This window comes from Cololabis saira, chromosome 15, assembly GCF_033807715.1.
Source record: "Cololabis saira isolate AMF1-May2022 chromosome 15, fColSai1.1, whole genome shotgun sequence".
NCBI lineage: Eukaryota > Metazoa > Chordata > Actinopteri > Beloniformes > Belonidae > Cololabis > Cololabis saira.
In genome coordinates, this window is record NC_084601.1 from 37,485,901 (window position 1) to 37,509,174 (window position 23,274).

Consider the following 23,274-nt stretch of genomic DNA (forward strand, 5'->3'; position numbering starts at 1 on the left):
GGGACAAGATTTATCTTCTTATTACAAGCAAAAAAATCTTGTTCCACTGGCAATTTTTTTTACTTATTTTAAGTGAAAATCTACTTGAAACAGGTGAAAATTGTTGTTTTTTCCAGTGATGAGTCTTGTTTTAAGTATAATAAGATTTTTTTTACTAAAAAGAGGCATTTTAACTAGAAATAAGACAAATATTCTTGTTAAGATTTTGAGTTTTTGAAGTGATCCATTTTACTTATCCTGTGAAGGACAGAGTCATATTGATAAGTTCAGAAAAGTGTTTTTTATTGTTGTGTTTTGATGTATTTGATGTAAGCCCAGTGGATATTTAAAGCTTACAGAAGGCTGCATTTAACTGCTGCTATGTCATTCCTGCAGTATTTCTGCAGGTGTTTTGTTCAGTGCTATTATTTGTAATATATTATATTATTTGTAATCAGCACAAATTATCTGTCCCCATATGATAAAATCCACCATCCCCCCTGATTTTTTTTTTTACAACTCGAGTACTGATTAAAACGTAGCTGCAAACATATCTAAATGCATCAATTTATGTTTGAACCGGATTGATCAGAGTGATCATACTGTACGTAGTTTGGAAAGGTGGTCTACAAAGTGTACAAATATTAACATAAGGTAAAGTAAGCTAGTATTTTCTGGGGAATAAAACAAAGAGGAGTTGATCAAATGTGTAGGTAAGACACAATTATAAGTAAATCCAAGTAAAACCAAACGTTTGATTCAAAATACTAAATCCAGTGTTTCACGAAGCTTAAAAGATTAAAAAGGAAGAAAAAAAGGGAAAACCCCAACAACTGCATGAGCTTGAATTTCTGCAGAAGCTCATAAAGAACTTTGAAATGTATATACTGACTTTATATGTCAATTATTTAATGTTATTTCCCCCTTGAAAACTAAAGATCCCATCATAGGCTGTGAAATTACATACAGTAGCAAGCGAAAACTGTGCAGATGTTCATCTTAAAATTGTGTTTTATCCTTGATATATTCTTGAGGTGATAGTAGGCCGACCTTGTTATTGTCTTAATGTGTTTTCTCCAAATCCAGGTCAGAATCCATCACCACACCCAGATTTCTGGCCTGGTTGGTGGTTTTTAGCTGTATAAATTGAAGTTCTGAACCTGTAATTGCTTCTCTTTGGCTGCAAACACAATTACCTCAGTTTTGTTTTTGTTTAGCTGGAGAAAGTGTTGGCACATCCCGTCATTATTCTCCTCAATGCATTTACCAAGAGCCTGTACGGGGCCTCGGTCTCCTGGTGTCATATACACGAATCCAGCAAAACCCGGAAGTCGAGCGGCCGCCATTACTGCGGTGGCGGCTCCGCTCCTCCGCTCCAGCCCATAGACATATATACGTATATAGATCCATGCTCCGCTCCCATGGATCTATTACTCCGCTCCCTGCCAGGCTCTCTTAATGTATTTGTATCATCGGAAAACTCCTGTCCCGTCGCGTGCATTTGTTTTGATAGTGAATGAAGACAGGACGGACTTTCAAAACTACTTTTCTGTTTCACCAAGTGAACAGACGGACGCAAAAAAAAGAGGTTAAACTGCTGGAAAGGAACTGGAATTTACCGGGATACCTTAAACAAGGAAGCCAGGGAGCGGTATATGGAGAAAATAATGATTATTAACGGTTTGGGTTCATATGAAATCACTACTAAAGAATGAAGCTCCGATGAGGATTTACTGCCGCAGTTCTGCAGAACCACCGTCTTACTACCTTGTTTAGTGTTTGGCAGCTGCTTTGGTAAATGTTTGACTCGCCATGTGTTTCAATAAATTTGTATAATAGTACAACATACAGTACATCTTTTTTATTACTCTTACTTCTCTTTTCTTTTTTTTTTTACCGCTATATGAAGAGACTCCGAGGCGTGAGCAATATTTTTCTTTTCCTCGTGAGATTATTTTTTTCTTCTGCAGCTACAAATAGAGTTGATATTTTTTCCTCAACAAACAAGTTTTATCTGCAGATTGGGGTTATGTATGTATGTATTCTGTATCATCCGGAGCTGAGATAGTTCTGCCCTTCAATTAGAGACCTGTAATTGCGTTTTTTTTGGTCATCGGACGCCAGGCGATCAATAAAATATTCTTGGATACCTAAAATAAAACAAAACATAAACAGGTGTTGTGGTTGTTGTTTTTTTTAATCACGTAGCCTTTCCATAATGATTACATTTCGCGCTGCTAACGTCACACGTAACGTATGCTATATTACAGTGTTTAATCATACTCTCCCTTATCTCCCTATTCCTCTATTCTTTCCTGCTTATCGCTCAAACAAATCATTATTTATAAATTAACATCAGCATTAATTTAAGATACCTTCATTATTTATGGAAGGCCACTGTCTAACATCATCAATCCAGCTATAATGATGCTGTAGAGCGTCAGGTTACAATAACAGCGCTGCGGTGGCAGATTGACACCTGCCACCGCAGCAATGGTGCCGCCGCAAGATGGCGGCGCACACAAGTCGCCGGATTCGTGTATATATCTGCGCGTCATCTGCATAGCTTTGGTAGGTTATTTTGTTGTTCTTTATAATCTGTGCCAGTGGAAACATGTAGATGTTAAACAGAAGAGGTCCCAGGATGGAACCTTGGGGAACTCCACATGTGATTCTTGTCTGCTCAGATATCAAGTTATCTATTGACTACACTTAAAGTTCAAGTTCTGACAAAAAAAAAACAAGAAAAAGAAAAAAAGTGGTTGTTTCTATGACACTAAATGTAATTCACTAAGAAGATTAGTCAAATATTCAACCAAGATTCTAATAGCGTGTTGTTACTACCAAAAGCACTGAAGCACTTTCAATCAGATATTCGATTATTTTTGTGTAATGCTTAAGGAAAACCAAATTAAATTACAATTTATGCACCAAAACTATTTTCTCTTTTCTATTTTAGATTGAACGTATGTTAAATACTTTGTAAACCATTCTGCCCCAGTAAAAGAACAGTTCAAACTTAATGCAAAGAAAGCTTAATGCTGCAGTAACATGCATGTCCCTGGGGAATGTAATGTAAATGTCTGACCACAACTGCACAGCTGAGCTGGATTGTGTTAAGAAGGATCAAAGTTTATGGGACAACATGTACCATGAGATTACGACACTATCACACTCATCTCAGTCCAAGCTGTTCTATACCACAATGTCAAATTAATCATTATGGGTCAGGAAAGCTGTGCTGGAGAGAGAAAGAGAGATGAAGACAGAATGGAGGGAGATAGAATTGTGGGCATGGACGAATGGACACAGTGTGAGGAGTGAAGTGGAGCAAAAGTAACAGCTGGACTTGTGAGGATTAGAAGGAAATCTGGGTGGGTTTTTGATAGAAACTCCCACAAGACGGAGAAGGGCCTGATGGAGGAAATGCTGAGACGAGGGGAAGGAAACACAGACTGGACTTCTCCTGCAGTCGTGGTAAGAGGACTTTTATTTCTTTGGACTTTTTAAGCTTGATCTGCTCAAAACCTCAGCTCCGACCTCTGCAGCTGGATTTCTTAATCACGTGCATGACCAGTAAGATCTTAGCTCTTCGCAATGGGATGGATATCCTGCAAACAAAGCGCAGAAAACGCGTCTTAGGTTTTTTATTTCAATGTGACCATTTCATCTATGCGATATATTGATATTGTTTATATTTGTGCAAATCAGGCTCCTGTGTTTGTTCTGAATTATTGATGGTACAATCTTTAAACTGCATTTCTGAGATGGAAAACAACCAGTTCCTGTTCAACTCCAGAATTCTACCAGAAGACACATTTAGAGGGAAATTCAGGAAAATCAGCAAACGTTATAATTTTCTCATTTCATATCAGAAATGTAAGTCATTTTTTAGAAATTAACAACTTTAGTGCATCAGACTTTATCATTGTTCCAAGGTAAATTTGAAGGTCTAAAAATCATTAATTCAGTCTTTCTTAAATTCAAGATAGTTGTACATTTTGTGGATTTGGCTTAACTCAAGTGCCAAAATAAATCTTAGATAGTCAATGGAAAAGTCAATGGAAAAGAAAGGAGCTCAACACAAGCTGATTTAAATCTTTTGTCCCTGCTAGGGTTGCCACCTTTCAGAAATAGAAATAAGGGACGCCCTGATTTCAGCAGCGCAGGAGCCAAAAAAAAAGCCCCAAAACTTCTAAACTGAATAAAAATGTGTTTATTTTATATGAAAAAACAAAATGCTTTGATTTAAAGTTTAAAGTGCTTTAATAGTATTGAACTTGCATGACTGTACAAACAGACAACCATACTAGCAACTGAAATAGCCTCCTATGCTATGTATGTCCACATCAGCCAAGATGTAATATAGCCTACAGGTGAAGAATATGGTGTAAAAGTTAATTTATTTCAATAATTCAACTAGAATATGGTGTAAAAGTTAATTTATTTCAATAATTCAACTAGAATTTGGTGTAAAAGTTAATTTATTTCAATAATTCAACTAGAATATGGTGTAAAAGTTAATTTATTTCAATAATTCAACTAGAATATGGTGTAAAAGTTAATTTATTTCAATAATTCAACTAGAATTTGGTGTAAAAGTTAATTTATTTCAATAATTCAACTAGAATATGGTGTAAAAGTTAATTTATTTCAATAATTCAACTAGAATATGGTGTAAAAGTTAACTTATTTCAATAATTCAACTAGAATATGGTGTAAAAGTTAATTTATTTCAATAATTCAACTAGAATATGGTGTAAAAGTTAATTTATTTCAATAATTCAACTAGAATATGGTGTAAAAGTTAATTTATTACAATAATTCAACTAGAATATGGTGTAAAAGTTAACTTATTTCAATAATTCAACTAGAATATGGTGTAAAAGTTAACTTATTTCAATAATTCAACTAGAATATGGTGTAAAAGTTGATTTATTTCAATAATTCAACTAGAATATGGTGTAAAAGTTAATTTATTTCAATAATTCAACTAGAATATGGTGTAAAAGTTAATTTATTTCAATAATTCAACTAGAATATGGTGTAAAAGTTAATTTATTTCAATAATTCAACTAGAATATGGTGTAAAAGTTAATGAAAATACGGTACAAATCGTGTCCCGTATTAGTTCAATACGGGACGCAACATTTTTTTCTCAAATAAAGGACAATTCCGTATTTTACGGGACGGGTGGCAACCCTAGTCCCTGCTCAGTCATGACATAACAACAGTCTTTGCTTAAAGTCAGGCTAAAAGATCATTAGAATATCTACTCAAGAGCTCTGAGAAACTATTTCTGGGCCGTCAAATATTAGTTGAATCAACAGTTCCTTAAGGAACGTTGGAATGGAAATTCCAAAGTTTTCAATGACTCTAATATGTGAAGTTTAGTTTATAAAGAGAACAAGCTCCTAATTTAAAAGTTATTTTCAAACATTGATGATTACAGACTACACCAGTTTTGTAGTTTGGTCAAATTTCAGGGAATGCAACTCTGTGATTACTCTCTGCTAATTATGGTAATAAAACTCTGAGTTAGTTGATACAACACGGGGAACCTAATCATGTTTTACCTATTCCATATTGTTTCACAACTTATAGAATTATCCCTCCTAAATAAATATGCCTTGCATGCAGAGATCATTGTGGTTATAAGAGGCTATCATGAAGTAATCTAATAATCTAATTTACCCTCCCAGCCTTACACAATTGTGTAATTAGCAATGCATCGCATGAGTTATGTTTTTTTTTACAGTTTTTTGGGGTTACATACTCCTACTTAACTTTCTACTTTTTGGACATCAGCAATACATTTATTGATAACAAAGGCATTAAGTTGAAATTATAGATGTTGATTCGTCATTAATAACACTCTACTGAATGTCAAAACCCCTTGTGAAAGCATTCAAACGTGATAACAGATTGAGAGAAAGCTTCAAATGAACATTTCATTAATTTGACACAATGTTAGATTCATATGGGCAAACAAAATACAGGCAATTGGACTTATTTTGTTCTAGAAGATGTTTCATCTTCACAAATTGATGAAGTCTTCAGGATTCAGCTTGTTTGGACTTTGTCTTATTTCTAGTTAAAATGTCTCATTTTTAGTCAGAAAATCTCATTACACTTAAAACAAGAGTCATTACCAGAAAAATAACTTAATTGACAATTTTCACCTGTTTCAAGTAGATTTTCACTTGAAATAAGTAGAAAAATCTGCCAGTGGGACAAGATTTATCTTCTCATTACAAGCAAAAAAATCTTGTTCCACTGGCAGATTTTTCTACTTATTTCAAGTGAAAATTTACTTGAAACAGGTGAAAATTGTTGTTTTTTCCAGTGATGAGTCTTGTTTTAAGTGTTATGAGATTTCTTTTGACTAAAAATGAGACATTTTAACTAGAAATAAGACAAATATTCTTATTAAGATTTTGAGTTTTTGCAGTGGGGAAAGGTGATTTTGTTTAAACTTTATTTATCACAGGTGAACTTGGCAGCGATAAACTATCCTGTGTTTGAAATTCCACGTTAAGGATTACAGTTACCTTTACAGTAAAATGTTCAAATTTGAATCACATATTAAACATTCTCATGCAATTCTGCATTTCATTTAAAAAAGCCTAATTTAGTTTTTCAATGATTTCTGAGTTACTTACAAGATTACACTGCAAAAACTCAAAATCTTAACAAGAATATTTGTTTTATTTCTAGTTAAAATGTCTCATTTTTAGTCAAAAAATCTCATTACACTTAAAACAAGACTCATTACCAGAAAAATAACTTGTTATTTGACAATTTTCACCTGTTTCAAGTAGTTTTTTTGACTAAAAATGAGACATTTTAACTCGAAATAAGACAAATATTCCTGTTAAGATTTTGAGTTTTTGCAGTGTACTCTAAGATCTTGCGGACTTGTTATTTGAACAGGCTGCCATCGGATATGTGGTGCTGCAAGCCACCATCTTTGTTTTAACTCCTCTCTTTGCTGTGTACATCGATTACCAATTGCCAGAGGAAGTTAATGTCCTTTAGTTGTGAAGACCGGCATTAAACAAGGGTGTTGTCCTATGGTATCACCCGTAAAGTCTGACATTCACTTCAGTAAAGATGGCAAACAACATAGAGGGGCAGCGCCATCGTCATCTCAACAGCGATCAAGCAGTTGTTTAGGTGTCAAGAGCTTAAGTGTTTGGAACTCCATACCAGTTACTTCAAAGTAAAGAAAGACCTTGGAAGGTCTTTGGGATCAAAGAATCAACCCAGATTCCTTCTTATTTAACTCCAGGGATCACCATGACCTGTGTTACCAACCAACGATAAGTCTCAACCTTTCTTGATGACTTCTTCCAGATGTTTGCCTATTTCATAATTCCTTTCTTTTCTCCCTAGGTAGTCGTTGAGGCAAAGATTGCATGAGAGTCCCTGGACATTAATCACGTTCATTTTACTCAAGATTAATACAGATTAGAAAACCCAGAGGTAGTGCCTAAGATACTGGACTAATCACTCCTTTGCAAGCTCAATCCGTCCACAAGATGTGAGGGAGCAGGTGGGAGAACAGGATGACCTGTGACATTGAAGCCGATTACTTACAAAATCTGCAAGATCAGATTGAGTCATTTATCTTCATCTGAGGAGGAGAAGAAGATACCATCAAGGAAAAACAGACGGATCTGGAACGTGAGCGGAGGCGGCAAGTGGGAAACGTGGACCGACTGTGACGGGACAAACGTTTTGACTTAAATCAAGAGGAAACATACATCAGCCTCTCTAGGTCATCGGGGTCATGGGGTCACAGAAGCCTGTCCTGGCCGTCAGAACAAACAATGATCTCAGATTTAGATTTAACAGCCTGCCTTTCTATCTAGTCATCATTTTCTGTGACTAATGCTCCAGCAGGGAAGTTGGATGTCCTTATGCAGCCTTTGCCCTGCACATCTGCCTCCCTTTTCTTTCTCGCTGGAAGAGATTAAATCCCAGTGCTTTATCTTTTTCTACACCACTGTCCTAATCAACGATTGTCCCTCCTAAAACCCCAACCTCATACCACTTCTGCACTTGTCTGCTTATTATGTAGCTCATATTCCATTTCTCAGTCAACTTTCATTTTCTTCTCTTGCTTTTTCTCTCTCAATGAATCAGTCTCAGTTGCCCGTCACCCCTCTGATCTTCATCGTCATTGATTACCGTGTTTATTAAGGCTCATGCTGCCATTCTTTTGGACCACAATCACCCTCAAAGTCAACCAATAGCTGCCACCTGTGTTATTTGGATATCCTCTTTCCAACTACTTCTCAATCCAACTGCTGAGCAACTCATAGTTTTTTTTTAATGATGTTGTGGTGTCATGGAAAACCCTTAGACCCTTTGATACTCATCAAGATTGCTCACCGGGGTCGTTCAGGCTCATGTCTCCATCTCATTGGACCAGAATCCCCCTCAAAGTGAAGTTGAAACACTGTTACCGATAGCCAACAGCTATTTTTTTTCCTTTGGATTGACTTGATTCAAAGTGCAACCATGTTGGAGAACATGTCCAGACGCAACCGCTCGCTGCTGTCGCTGGCGCTGACCTCGCTGGCCCTCACGCTGTCCGTCTCGGCTTTCTGCACCTCCTACTGGTGCGAAGGGACACACAAGGTGGTGAAGCCCGTCTGTCTGTCACCGGTGAAGACGAAAAACTGTGGAAAGAATAACAGCCAGCCGTACACCACAGGTGAGAAAGGGGGAAAAAATATTTTTTTAACTTTATTCATCACAGGTGAACTTGCCACTGCAAAAACTCAAAATCTTAACAAGAATATTTGTCTTATTTCTAGTTAAAATGTCTAATTTTTAGTCAAAAAAATCTCATTACACTTAAAACAAGACTCATCACTGGAAAAAACAACAATTTTCACCTGTTTCAAGTAGATTTTCACTTAAAATAAGTAGAAAAATCTGCCGGTGGAACAAGATTTTTTTGCTTGTAATGAGAAGATAAATCTCGTCCCACTGGCAGATTTTTCTACTTATTTCAAGTGAAAACTTACTTGAAACAGGTGAAAATTGTCAAAAACAAGTTATTTTTCTGGTAATGACTCTTGTTTTAAGTGTAATGAGATTTTTTGACTAAAGATTAGACATTTTAACTAGAAATAAGACAAATATTCCTGTTAAGATTTTGGGTTTTTGCAGTGTGGCAGCGATAAACTATCCTGTGTTCGAAATTCCACTTTAAGGATTACAGTTACCTTTACAGTAAAATGTTCAAATTTGACTGAATCACATATTAGATATTCACATGCAATTTTGCATTTCATTTAAAAAGACCTAATTTGGTTTTTCCATGATTTCTGAGTTACTTACAACATTACACTTCAAAAACTCAAAATCTTAACAAGAATATTCATCTTATTTCTAGTTAAAATGTCTCATTTTTAGTAAAAAAAAAAATCTCATTACACTTAAAACAAGACTCATCACTGGAAAAAACAACAATTTTCACCTGTTTCAAGTAGATTTTCACTTAAAATAAATAGAAAAATCTGCCAGTGGAACAAGATTTTTTTGCTTTTAATGAGAAGATAAATCTTGTCCCACTGGCAGATTTTTCTAGTTTAACTGCAAAAACTCAAAATCTTAACAAGAATATTTGTCTTATTTATAGTTAAAATATATAATTTTTAGTCAAAAAAATCTCATTACACTTAAAACAAGACTCATTACCAGAAAAATAACTTATTTGACAATTTTCACCTGTTTCAAGTAAATTTTCATTTGAAATAAGTAGAAAAAAATCTGCCAATGGAACAAGATTTATCTTCTTATTACAAGCAACATTTTTAGTTTTTGCAGTGTATAATGGTGATTTATCATCTTAAAAGTATTTATGTTGTGGTCTGTTTAGAGCCTGTTTATGGAATCCACAAAAAATGTGATTCGTGAAGCCTCATGGAACATGATTGACTCATCAGAAGACAAATCCAAATAGTGGCAGAATTGTCTAATTATTCAGTTGTTTTTCTTATTTTCTTTTAAAAGTCTCTTTTTCTGTCTGAAATAATGATGCCCCTTTTTATATCTACTCTGGAAGTACACAGGATTAATACAAGATGGCTGGAAATTAGCATAAATTGAATTTGGTATAGTCAATTAAAACTTTCTTATATCAATCAGGATTCAAAAAATACATTAAGAAGAATTTCAAGTTGCAAATATTATATTTAAATATGTTGTATTTTCAATAAGCTTCATTAAAAGTCGGTTAAACATGACATCAGTTATAGTTTAGATTCGTTAGAATTAAAATGAAGATTTATGAATTAAATTTGTTTTTGAATTAAGATCAAAATACATTTCTTCCACTATGTGATAACATGCATTAAACTGGAAGTAATCATAAAAGTTAAGTCATAACGGAAGCACATTTCTCACTCACATACAAAGTGTGACAAGTCTAGACAAGGAAAAGCCAGGATCAGTGCACACAATGAGAGAGGTACATAATTCCATCTTTATTTTAATCTCAGCACTTTATGTCTGCAGCTGCACTTTATCAGGTTTCTATACTCATTAAAGCCTTTTAAGCTTTGCAGTCAAACGTTCACATGAGGACGGTGTTTCAGCGTCGGTACAGGCCATTGCCTGACCCTGACGAGTCACATGCCAGGCTTTGTGTCAGCTTTACTTTCTGCACCTTGTTCACATTATTAGGGCCCGAGCACTTACAGTGCGAAGGCCCTAATTTATCTGTAGGAAATGTTCTCGTTTTTATTTTCCTCGTTTTTCTTCTGAAGAAATGAGGGCCTTTTTCCCCCTAAACGTACCCCAAAAGTCACCAAATTTTGCACGCAAGCCAGGCCTGGCAAAAAGTTTGATATTTAATGGTTTGCATTAATGGGCGTGGCCTAATGGCTCAACAGCGCCCCCTAGAAAACTTTGTGCCGAACAGGAAGTCGGCCATTTTGAATTAATCATGTAATTTTGGGGCAATTTATGCCATTTCTTCGGCGATTCTTCGCCCGAACCGTAACGTGCACCCAGGTGTGTTATACATCAAAATGTGCGTCTAGATCCTGCGACGATGGGAATTACTTTTCTCAGTCAAAAGCGTTACCGTGGCGACGATAGACGCCAGAAAGCGCGCCCCCCTTCATCTGGTTGGTTCATATTTGATAGTTCCTACTTTCTGCCATAACATTTGAATGGTTTGATATAAACACTCGTGGGTGGTGTCATCGGACTCGGTTTTGAATCCTTGAACATAATTGGTGCAAATTAACCCCCCCCTTCATCTGATTGGTTGTCCCTATTTTCTGCAATAACATTTGAATGGTTTGATATAAAGACTCGTGGGTGGTTTCATCGGACTTAGTTTTGAGTCCTTGACTTTTATTGGTGAAAATTGCACGTTGATCGCTGCTTGCAGCTTTAATTGGAATTATTTTTGCCTTCATATCTGTATTTCTGTCTTGCTCTTTTCCCACTTGTCCAGAGCCCCCCACCGTGGACCCCAGAGACCCCGTCTCCAACGTAACACTCTCCCCGAAGCAGAAGGAGGAACTGGCCCAGTTAAGGAAGAAGCAGCTGGCCAACGCCGTCCACTACATCTGGGAGACGGGCGAGGACAAGTTCATGCTCAGATACTTCCACACCGGGTTCTGGCTCTCCTGTGAAAAACACAATGAAGGTTGGTGATCCAGGGAGCAGAAGGGTTGGAGAGCCCAAACAAGATTTCTTGCTTGAATATTTTAACCGTACTTACATTAAAACTTCAATGATCTTAAATAACCATCCAAGACAAAACCAAGCATCAGATTTACAAGCTTTTACAGGCTAGGTCAAACAAATAAAGCCAATTCTTTGCCAAAAAAAGTTCTTTTTGCATTTTGCATTTTGAGAATGAGGTCAACATTAAGGAAATATTTTCCAAAAATATGAAGAAAATCATGCTGTCACAGCTTGGACTATCCAGCTCTATAATGGGAAGTTGGGTGGAGATGAAGAAGGCAGTCCAACAAGAGTGCAGGTTTTGCACTGCAAAAACTCAAAATCTTAACAAGAATATTTACCTTATTTCTAGTTAAAATGTCTCATTTTTAGTCAAAAAATCACATTACACTTAAAACAAGACTCATCACTGGAAAAAAAAACTATTTCAAGTAGATTTTCACTTAAGATAAGTAGAAAAATCTGCCAGTGGAACAAGATTTATCTTCTCATTACAAGCAAAAACATTTTTCTACTTATTTTAAGTGAAAATCTACTTGAAACAGGTGAAAATAGTTTTTTTTACAGTGATGAGTCTTGTTTTAAGTGTAATGAGATTTTTTTGACTAAAAATGAGACATTTTAACTAGAAATACGTTTTTGCAGTGTGGGAGGAACACTGAACCTTTATTTAACTTCCTCGGACAGCACAGGGATGTTAGCGTGTTCTTGGACAGCGGTAAACACAGAGATGTGTGGCTTCCAGAGCAGAGTTCAACACACATAAAGTCCTTTAAAAAGCACAATTTCACGCAGCCATTTCTATTATACGTATAATATGTGATGGCACATACAGTACTGGAAAATAATCTCCACTGAAAGAGTCTAAACAAAGTACCTTAAATATCGGGACGGGCAGTTTTGCTGATCCCTATTTTTGGTAGGGACCTGAACAACTTGACTCTTTCAAGAGAGGGCTTAAAACCCACCTTTTTAGCAAATCATACGCTAGCTATGATCAATGTTTTTTTTTTTGTAGCCCTTTGAGATTCTCAGAATGGAAAGTGCATTATAAATTACATTTATTATTATTATTATTATTATTATTATTATTATTATTATTATTATTATTATTATTATTATTATTATTATTATTATTATTATTATTATTATTATTATTATTATTATTATTATTATTATAACAAAATACACAACCTCAATGCTGGATACTTCTGGATTTGTGATGTCACAGCAGGGATGTAAACTACTTGAAGAAAAAAAAAGTTTTATACAACGGTGACGGCAAACACATTGACAGACTTGTGTTACGAGTTGGGTCTTTAAAACTTTAGTCAAATAATTGCTGTCAAGAACAAAAGAATGTTTCTCATACTGTATATCTTCTTTAATTGAAAAAGGGCGTGGCTTTAATTGTGATATTGCAAATAAATTTAAATTTTTTTCATTTTGACTTAATTTTCCAGTAAAATTAAATCTTGTCTGATCTTTTCCTTTATCGTTTGTTTCATTTTATACATTGTACAAATATTGAAAATTCAACCTTTTCCCTCAGTTTTGACCAGATTCTCAACATTGAAAAATAAATCAAGGTAATAAAAATGTTTAATGTAGGCTAGAATACTTTTTTACTAAAAGCAAGACAAGTGTAATTTAGTTTTCTATCAGTAATATCACTTTAGAAACGACAGTACTGTGAAGTGTGAGTCCCAAATTTGTAAAAAAAAAAGCAACATTTCAAATACAAATGCTACAAAAACAGAAAACCAGTCAAAACCCTGCAAATAACACTGATAAGTGTTTGATGACAATAAAAACAAACAAACAATGGACACAACTGTGACACACTTGTGATTGATTTGTCAGAGCGAAATGAAGAGGAGGAATTAAGCAAGATAAACCTGTTCAAACATCCACATAACACAATGTCCCGCTGGCCACTAAGCCTTCAGTGCAGCGAACACATGCAAAAAGTAATTACTGCCTTGTATTGTTCTACACAGTTTTCTGTTTGTTTTGTTTTTCTTTATAATCAGCTGTTCAAAGAAGATTTTCTGCATTAAGTTTGCTCCTAAATTCATTTTCCCATAGATGAGATAAGATGAGCTAGCGGGCTTAAAGCAGCTCACTATATTTCCTGGATTTCATTTCAGTCCAAAATTCGCAGAATTTGGAAGTGTCATATTGTGTGAAGTTGAAAGACGACATGAAATGAGTTTTATGGACTTGAGACAGTTAGATGAGACGTAAACACACTTTAATGAAACAAAACCAAAGGCACTGCAACGGCAGGGGTTCAAAATAACAAAATCCTTAAACAGTTGGGAGTGGAGGTGGTTAAAAACACAGCAGATGGAGGAGGAATTACACAAACCTGGCAACGCTGGAACCCCTATGGAGGGATCGGGGCAGGCGAAACAAATAACCTGGATCCAAAACAAGCAAGATGTCTGCAGACTCCGGATCAAGTGAACAAAAAACTAAACTAAAACACAGAAACAGAGACCATGGCAGGAAGAGGTTACACTGCAAAAACTCAAAATCTTAATAAGAATATTTGTCTTATTTCTAGTTAAAATGTCTCATTTTAGTAAAAAAAAATCTCATTAAACTTAAAACAAGACTCATCACTGGAAAAAACAACAATTTTCACCTGTTTCAAGTAGATTTTCACTTGAAATAAGTAGAAAAATCTGCCAGTGGAACAAGATTTTTTTGCTAGTAATGAGAAGATAAATCTTGTCCCACTGGCAGATTTTTCTACTTATTTCAAGTGAAAATTTACTTGAAACAGGTGAAAATAGTCAAATAACAAGTTATTTTTCTGGTAATTACTCTTTTTTTAAGTGTAATGAGATTTTTTGACTAAAAATGAGACATTTTAACTAGAAATAAGACAAATATTCCTGGTAAGATTTTGAGTTTTTGCAGTGAGGTTACACTGCAAATGCTTCATGTAGATTTTCTGTGTTACCTGAAGCACAAGGAGGGATATTCAAAAACAATCTTACATCACAAATGCACAGTTTTCAACTTCCAGGACCAGATGACTCACATCTCTGTGTTTTTTTTCCTCAGGTGATGATCAAGAAGAAAAGTGTCGCAGTTTCATTGAGCTGACACCAGGAGAATCGCAAGGTTGGTGCAATGCCGGTTCTTCTCTTGACGAAGCAGAAAACCAAGAAAATTAAGTTCATATTCCACTAAACCGGGGGTCGGCATGCAGCTTTTTTTTTCTTCCCTCTTTTTTTTTTTCTTTTTTTCCTTTTTTTCTTTTTTTCTTCCTTTTTCCTTTCCTTTTTAATCTCAACATTTCGACTTTTTTCTTGAAATGTTGACTTTTTTCTCGACATTTCGACTTTTTTCTCAACATTTCGACTTTTTTCTCAACATTTCAACTTTTTTCTCTACATTTCGACTTTTTTCTCGAGATTGTACATCAACATTAATCTCAACATTTCGCCTTTTTTCTCGAAATTTTGACTTTTTTCTCAACATTTCGACTTTTTTCTCGACATTTCGACTTTTTTCTTGACACTTCGACTTTTTTATCAAGATTGTACTTCAACATTAATCTCGACATTTTGACTTTTTTCTCGAAATTTTTACTTTTTTCTCGACATTTCGACTTTTTTCTCGAGATTGTACATCAACATTAATCTCAACATTTCGCCTTTTTTCTGAAATTTCGACTTTTTTCTCGACATTTCGACTTTTTTCTCAACATTTTGACTTTTTTCTCAAGATTGTACTTCAACATTAATCTCCCACATCACCCGCGTTCCCTCACCGGCCTGGGCCTGGGACGGGTGGGTCGGGTTACCCGGGCCTGGCGGGGCCCGCCGTGCAGCCTGGGGTGCCTTCTGGCGGTGCTGGATCCCCCCGGGGAGGGGGAAACGGTGCGTGATTGTATGTCTGTGTCGGTGAGAATGCGGTATGGAAGGGTCCTGCCATGGAGGATTTGAGCCTCCATTGGCAGGACATCAAAAACTTAATAATTTATCAATATTATATTATACAAAGATGGTTATTATTATTATTATTATTAGTATTATTATTAGTATTATTATTATTATTATGTATAGTATATTATATTATTATTAGTATAGGTATCGGATAGGTGAATGGATGAATGAATGGGATGCCTGGGTCTGGGGCCCTCCGTTGTCGGGCCTGCGCGGGTGTCGCCTTGTTGGGGGGTTCCCTCTCTCCGGGCCCGTCTCCGGTCCCCCCCGCTGCCTCTACGGCGGGGCGCCTCTCTGGTCTTGGAGGGCCACTTTCGTGGGGGACGGGTGCGCCTGCCCGCGTCGGCGGCCGGGGCGGCTCTGTCTCTCCGGGCGGGCTGGCCCCCTGCCGGGTGGGGGTCGCTGGCCTGAAGGGTGAGGGCCTCCTGGCCGCGTGTCCGGCCCGGACCGGGTGGCCGGGGATTGCCTGGGTCGCGGTCCGCCGCCGCGGGATCCCTGGCTGCTTCTTTCCGCGCCGTGGGGGCCCCGCCCGCGGGCCCCCTCGGCCGCCGCCGGGTGGGGGGGGGGGGCCTCGCAGGCGGTGGGTTGCCTCCCTCCTACTTCTCCCCTCTGTGGGGTTGCCGGTGGCCTGGGTTCCGGGCTCTTCCTTGTCGGCCTCTGGTCTCACGGGTGGCGGGGTTGCTCCCCCCCCTCCCCCACTATAGATACACTTCAGGTGGAGCTTTGTTTGGTTTATTACACACACACACACACACACACACACACACACACACACACACACACACACACACACACACACACACACACACACATATAGTAATTTAGTCACACGCATACACACACACACACACACACACACACACACACTTGCATGATCATATACATACACACACACACACATAGACATACACACTGGCTTGTTCACCTGCATGCTGGCTCTCTAGTTTTTGGGTTTAGGTAGCGGTAGCGATAGCTTAGCTCAGACTGCGATCAGATCTCAAGATTTAGGTCGATTGCTGTTCGTGTTTTGGTTGGCTCCGTGCCGGTTTCGTGCTTTGTTTGTGGTTTTTTTGTTGCAGATTTCCAGTGCTTGACGTGTGTCTCCGTGTGTTCCTGCTTCCTGGATTGGCAGTGGATGTCGTCACCACCCCCCCCCCCACCCCCCCCCCCCCCCCCCAAAAAAAAAACAAAAAAAAAACACTGGGTTTGTATGTGTATATTTATGTATGTGTACGCATATGTGTGCGTATATATATGTATATATTACATATAGTAATAATGCACATATATACACTTTTGGTTTCTACCGTCATGGTATCAATCAATAATATGTGTGCAGACAAGGTAAAAAAAAAAAAAAAAAAAAACATTAATCTCGACATTTCAACTTTTTTCTCGACATTTCGACTTTTTTCTTGACACTTCGACTTTTTTCTCAAGATTGTACTTCAACATTAATCTCGACATTTCAACTTTTTTCTCGAAATTTTGACTTTTTTCTCGACATTTCGACTTTTTTCTCAAAGTGCATAATGAAAAAAAAATCTTCCCCCAGTTATAACTAATATACTGTAGAAACATGCAGCATGTGTTGCCTTCATTGTAAGGCTTATACAAGACTTTTCATTCCAGACAGCTCCAGACATATTTGTTTTTTGTGTTTTTGGTGCAATATGGCTCTTTCAACATTTTGGGTTGCCGACCCCTGCACTAAACATAATCAGAGAGTATTAGGCTCCAATTTTAACGAAGCCTTGCATGTTTTTCTGATCATTCTTGTAGGTGTGCTGTGGCTGTCGGTCATCAGTGAGTTCATGTACATCGGTCTGTTGGCGATGGGTTTCCTGCTGATGTGGGTGGAAGCCATTTGTCTCTGTGCCAAGAGGGAGATGAGTTCCCTCAAGATCAACGCCTTCGCTGCCATGTGCACCGTGCTCTCAGGTGCAGACCTGCAACACTTTCCCTCAACTTAATACAAAACACCACTTGCAATATAGTGTATTGCTTTTGTGGCTATGTACTGTAAAGATCTGCAAAGTAGCAACACTGAATGTCCTGTTCCCGTCTGGTCTATGTCAGCATGAGAAACATTGACTACGTTTACATGCAGTCAAAATTCGAGTTATTGCTAATATTCCGGTCACTGAAACATTCTGAATATTCCGTTTACATGGTAATTAATCATTCGGGATATCTGGATCAAACCAGCGACGCGCGGAGAACATCATGACGCAATTCCCGTCATTTCCGCTTCTTCTTCCTGTATCCAAATTCAAAACAAATGCTGCTTCGCACAACTTTTCGCTCCCCTTCTTGTAAATCTCGCTATCCCGGTACTTTCTACCGTCTACAAATGCCAAAATGTGCCTATCTTTCAATACATTTATAAAATGATTAGTCTCCTCCTCACTCCAAAAGTGTGGCGTGGTTTTGCGTTTCTCCGTGTTTATAAGAACTTCCTGGACTCAAAAGACCAGGATTCCTTGCGAACAGAGCATGCGCAGAAAACAAATTCCGTTTGGTGTTTACATGACCCAATATTCGGGTTTTAAAAGGAGTAACCCAGGGGTCATATTCAGGTTTTTAAAAACCCGAATGTGAGCAAATTGGGGTTATTCAAAGGGGTTATTGGTGTTTACATGGCCGTGCAAATTCGGGTTATTGCTAATATTCGGGTTTTAAAAGGGTTAGTGATGCATGGAAATGCAGTCATTGAAATCATCGCTACACGATGGCTGCACTTAAATAATGGGACACACGAAAGCCAATTTCCCCCTGGGATCATCGGATATTCTGATATTCTGATTCTGGGCCACTTTATGAGAAAAGAGCTGATTTTGAACCGCGTGAAGTCACAGAACTCCACAGAGTCCCCTGGTCTTGTGTTTGGAAGGGAAAACATCCTTCTGATGAGATGTCAATATTGTTTTCAATATTTACAGGACTATTTCCATTTTTTGTTATGTAGGTATGTGTTAAAATGCTGGTTAGCTCATACTAGGCTTAATTCTGACTTTACCAAAATACCAGGACTTTTAAACAGACGATTTAGGAGTTTTGCATGTCAGCATCAAAAGTAATGAATCTGTTACTGCATACTATCTGCTGAAAATGGGTTACTATGCCTAGACTTTCCATTAATTTTAAATAGTCACGGTTTGCTAAGTCTTAACCGATAATGCATAGGTTTAAGAGTTAGATTTTTAATCTTCATTGCTCTGATTCCTCCTTCTGTTTCTACTTTTAATCTCTCCTATCTGGAGAGTTATTTGATGTATTCTAATCTCTTTTTTTTTTTCATTTCAACCGTGTTTCCTCCATCGCCCAGGCCTGATGGGGATGGTAGCTCACATGATGTACACCACCGTGTTTCAGCTGACCGTCAGCATCGGGCCCAAAGACTGGAGGCCTCAATCCTGGGACTACGGCTGGTCTTTTGCGTGAGTTACTTTCTGTCGATCCAAATCAATTATTCCACCTTCAAATTAAAAATGCTTAATATCCTTTGTGGTTTAGTTGCACCAACATTTAAAATCTATCCATCCATCCATCGTCCGCCGCTTATCCGTTACCGGGTCGCGGGGGCAGTAGTCTCAGCAGGGATGCCCAGACTTCCCTCACCCCAGACACTTCCACCAGCTCTTCCGGGGGGAGTCCGAGGCGTTCCCAGGCCAGCCGAGAGACATAGTCTCTCCAGCGTGTCCTGGGTCTTCCCCGGGGTCTCCTCCCGGTGGGACATGCCTGGAACTCCTCCCTAGGGAGGCGTCCAGGAGGATCCGGTACAGATGCCCAAGCCACCTCAGCTGACTCCTCTCAATGTGGAGGAGTAGCGGCTCGACTCCGAGCTCCTCCCGGGTGACCGAACTCCTCACCCTATCTCTAAGGGAGCGACCAGCCACCCTGCGGAGGAAACTCATCTCTAAGGGAGCGTCCAGCCACCCTGCGGAGGAAACTCATCTCGGCCGCTTGTATCCGCGATCTTGTCCTTTCGGTCACTACCCAAAGTTCATGACCATAGGTGAGGGTAGGGGCGTAGATTGACCGGTAAATCGAGAGCTTTGCCTTTCGACTCAGCTCCCTCTTCACCACGACGGTCCGGTACATCGACCGCATAACTGCGGACGCTGCACCGATCCGTCTGTCAATCTCACGCTCCATCGTTCCCTCACTCGTGAACAAGATCCCGAGATACTTGAACTCCTCCACCTGAGGCAGGACTTCTCCACCCACCCGGAGAAGGCACGCCACCCTTTCCGGATGGAGAACCATGGCCTCGGTCTTGGAGGTGCTGATTCTCATCCCTGCCGCTTCGCACTCGGCCACAAACCGCCCCAGCACATGCTGAAGATCCCGGTCTGATGAAGCCAACAGGACAACATCATCTGCAAAAAGCAGAGATGAAATCCTGAGGTTCCCAAACCGGATCCCCTCCGGTCCCTGGCTGCACCTAGAAATCCTGTCCATAAAGATTATGAACTTATTTAAAATCTAGTCAACATTTAATATTATCAATGAAAGTTTAAAAGTAGCACTTCAGCAATAAGTTCCTCAGAGGAGGACAGCATGCAAAACAAAAGATAGACACTAACAAGTACCAAAAAGGATCTCACATAATTTGAGCAATTCAAATTTGAATTTGAATTGCTCAACTTGAATAATTTCATCAAAAAACTGAATCTGAATCACATCATTTGAATTTGTATTGATTAATTTGAATCATTGCTTTGAAAAACCGAATCTACATTCAGTTCTCACAATTCAAATTCAGTTCTTGCAATTCAATTTCAATTTTACTGTGCCAGACATCCGGGTCTTCCGCAGGAACAGCAATCGAGTGCAGACACAAAGAACTCCTTTTCACGTAGCCTACTATAACCTCTATTTTCTTTCAACGATATAAACGACCAATGGGAGCTAGATATTTCGAAACCTATTGCTTTTTCTCCATTCTGTGTAAAAAGTGTAGATTTATATCTTGCCGTTTTGTAGAAAAATGTCTTTCTATTAATCATAGTCAGCCATCAAGTTTACGTGATTGTCACAGAAGTGACAACTAGCTAAGGAGAACTAAACTGTTTCTTTAATCAAGCCATATTAATTTCTGCCGCAAAGTTGGACAGTTTAACATGGGAGTCATTAGCGATTGACTTGCTTTTGGAGCCGCCCCCTAGTGGTCAAACAAGGAATTGCTTTTATTTTCACTTCCTGGTTTGCTTCAGACTGAAGCCTGGATTAAAGTTCTGCGCTACAACAACGCAGAGCACACGCCGCTGCCGTGACGCCGTCGTGAATCGTCAGGACTTCTCTGTCACTCCATTTCGCCGTGGTGCAATACCCCCCAGAGCACTAGGGGGGTGCGTTCTTTTCATTAATGGTTTATCCGACATTTCCGGTCACAGTGAATCAAAGAGATAAGGACAACTATTGTGCAAGAAACCAAAACAAAAAAAATCACACACACATGAAGAAAAGAGCGCTGAAAGTTCACGACTGCTTCACGAACCGGAACTGGAAATGCGTTGAAGCGAACCAATCACAGCCCTCTCGGTCTGTGTTGGGTCTGCGACCTCTTGATGCGTAGTTACAATTTTTGGGAGGTGCGTCAGGCACGGCGTGGTATGCGCCGTGGGGTGCGCGGCGCAACCTGCGGCGCACGCTCGGCGTGGATTTAACGCAGAACCCTAATCCAGCCTTTACAAGCTCGAAAAGGAAAATACATACAGGCTTTTTCCAGTACATCTTTATGATTTGTCCATACTTTTTAATGACTAATTGTATTGGTATGTTGGGTAAGCACAATGCTCAAATTTGTCTTCCAAAATCTTTCCCCCTTCCAGCTTGGCGTGGCTTTCCTTCAGCTGCTGCATGGGAGCCGCGGTGGCGACGCTCAACTCGTACACCAAGACCATCATCGAGATGAAGCACCGGGCCAGGATGAGGCTGGAGGAGGCCCGGGCCGCCAGCTGTGCTCCGTCCTACGAGGAGGTGGTGGGAGCCGCGGGAGGAGGGATCTACTCCGTCAGCCAGCTCATGCAGCTCGGCCAGCAGGGGGCGCTCACCGATCCACTCTGGCCCAAAGGAGTGGGACCGTCCGTGGGACCGCTGGCCTGCGGAGCCGGGGGAGGAATGGGAGTTCCTGATGTGGAGAACGTTGGTGGGGGGATGGGAGGACTCGGACCAGGAGGAATGGCGTCCATGGCCGGAGTCGGAGGAAATGGAGTTGGAGGACTGATGGGAACACGAGGAGCCGGAGGGGGGAGGCTGATGGACCGTGGAGACGTGGTGGTCGTGGAGGGATGTTGTGGGGAAGGATGTGAAGACTGTGAACAGGAGATGCATGAAATGGAATATGTTTTGCAAGATTCGAGACAGGACTCAATCTGCTAAGACTTCCATGGGAAAAAGACAAAATACACTGTAAAACCACTGGTGTTGAACAAGCACATTAATAAAAGTTGTACATATGTTTAATTTAATTTTTTACATGTGTTAAATTAAATGTTAAAGGGGACCTATATGGCATCTAATACCTATTTTAAACAGGCCTTGAATGTCTTAAAAACAAGCTTTTGATTGTTTTTGCTAAATAAATTAGAAATTCAACCTCTGAGCCATGTCTTTATCATCCCATTCCCAATGTCGAAATGTTGAGAAAAAAGTCGAAATGTAGAGAAAAAAGTCGAAATGTCGAGAAAAAAGTCGAAATTTTGAGAAAAAAGTCAAAATGTCAAGATTAATGTTGAAGTACAATCTCGAGAAAAAATTTGAAATGTTGAGAAAAAAGTCGAAATGTCGAGAAAAAAGTCAAAATGTCGATATTAAAAAGGAAAGGAAAAAGCAAGAAAAAAAGAGAAAAAAAGGAAAAAAAAGAAAAAAAAGAAAAGAAGATGTCAAAATGTTGAGAAAAAAGTCGAAATGTAGAGAAAAAAAGTCGAAATGTCGAGAAAAAAGTAAAAATTTCGAGAAAAAGTTGAAATGTTGAGATTAAAAAGGAAAGGAAAAAGAAAGAAAAAAAGAGAAAAAAGGAAAAAAAGAAAAAAAGGGAAGAAAAAAGGAAAAAAAAAGGTCAAACATTTTTGAAAAAATCCCAATCATCCCATATCATCCCATTTAACCTCATTATCTATGCAGGATTCTGAGTGGGCGGGGCTATGATAATGAGGCTCTGTGCTGATTGGCTGCCTGAATGACGCGATACACCGCTACGGAATGGCGGAAGTTTCACGCATCGGAGGCCAACCTATGTAAATTGCATTTTGGTTACGTAACGATGGGAGCAGAATCTTATTGTCTCGTAGATCCACATCACACTGGACGGTTCATCCGGGCGGCTGTACAGACACTGCAGAATTTGGTTGCTTTCCTCCTTCTCTGAGTTGGCAGGCTGAGGGGAGACCACTTTATATATGTTAAAGCAAGAGAAACCAACAAGAAGAGAACCAACAAATCGTTGCAACTTAATGCAACTTCATAACAGATTATAAAAACAAACAATGAGATTGTGTATTGTTAGGCAGTAATTGGAATCTGTGTGTTTTTTTAATAATTATCTTACAATATGAAATTGTTCTGCACGCAAACCAATATTACCAAAAAAAACAACCTTTCTTCATGT

At 38.7% G+C, this 23,274-nt stretch overlaps 1 protein-coding gene across 2 annotated transcripts; it reads left to right on the forward strand.

Annotated features, from left to right (window-relative positions):
* The first annotated feature begins 3,310 nt into the window (after window positions 1–3,310).
* si:ch211-232m10.6 (uncharacterized protein LOC572203 homolog) lies at window positions 3,311–22,620 on the forward strand. 2 transcript variants are annotated; one of them, XM_061741487.1, is made up of 7 exons: window positions 3,311–3,456; window positions 7,375–8,701; window positions 11,462–11,656; window positions 14,773–14,832; window positions 17,442–17,600; window positions 18,988–19,099; window positions 21,497–22,620. In XM_061741487.1, exons 2-7 carry the CDS (start codon window positions 8,506–8,508, stop codon window positions 22,044–22,046), a joined length of 1,272 nt encoding a protein of 423 aa, XP_061597471.1. In that variant the 5' UTR covers window positions 3,311–3,456; window positions 7,375–8,505; the 3' UTR covers window positions 22,047–22,620. The 2 variants fall into 2 exon arrangements, with proteins under 2 accessions (XP_061597471.1, XP_061597473.1); XM_061741489.1 differs by having other exon boundaries at window positions 3,442–3,456; window positions 7,379–8,701.
* Window positions 22,621–23,274: the final 654 nt, after the last annotated feature.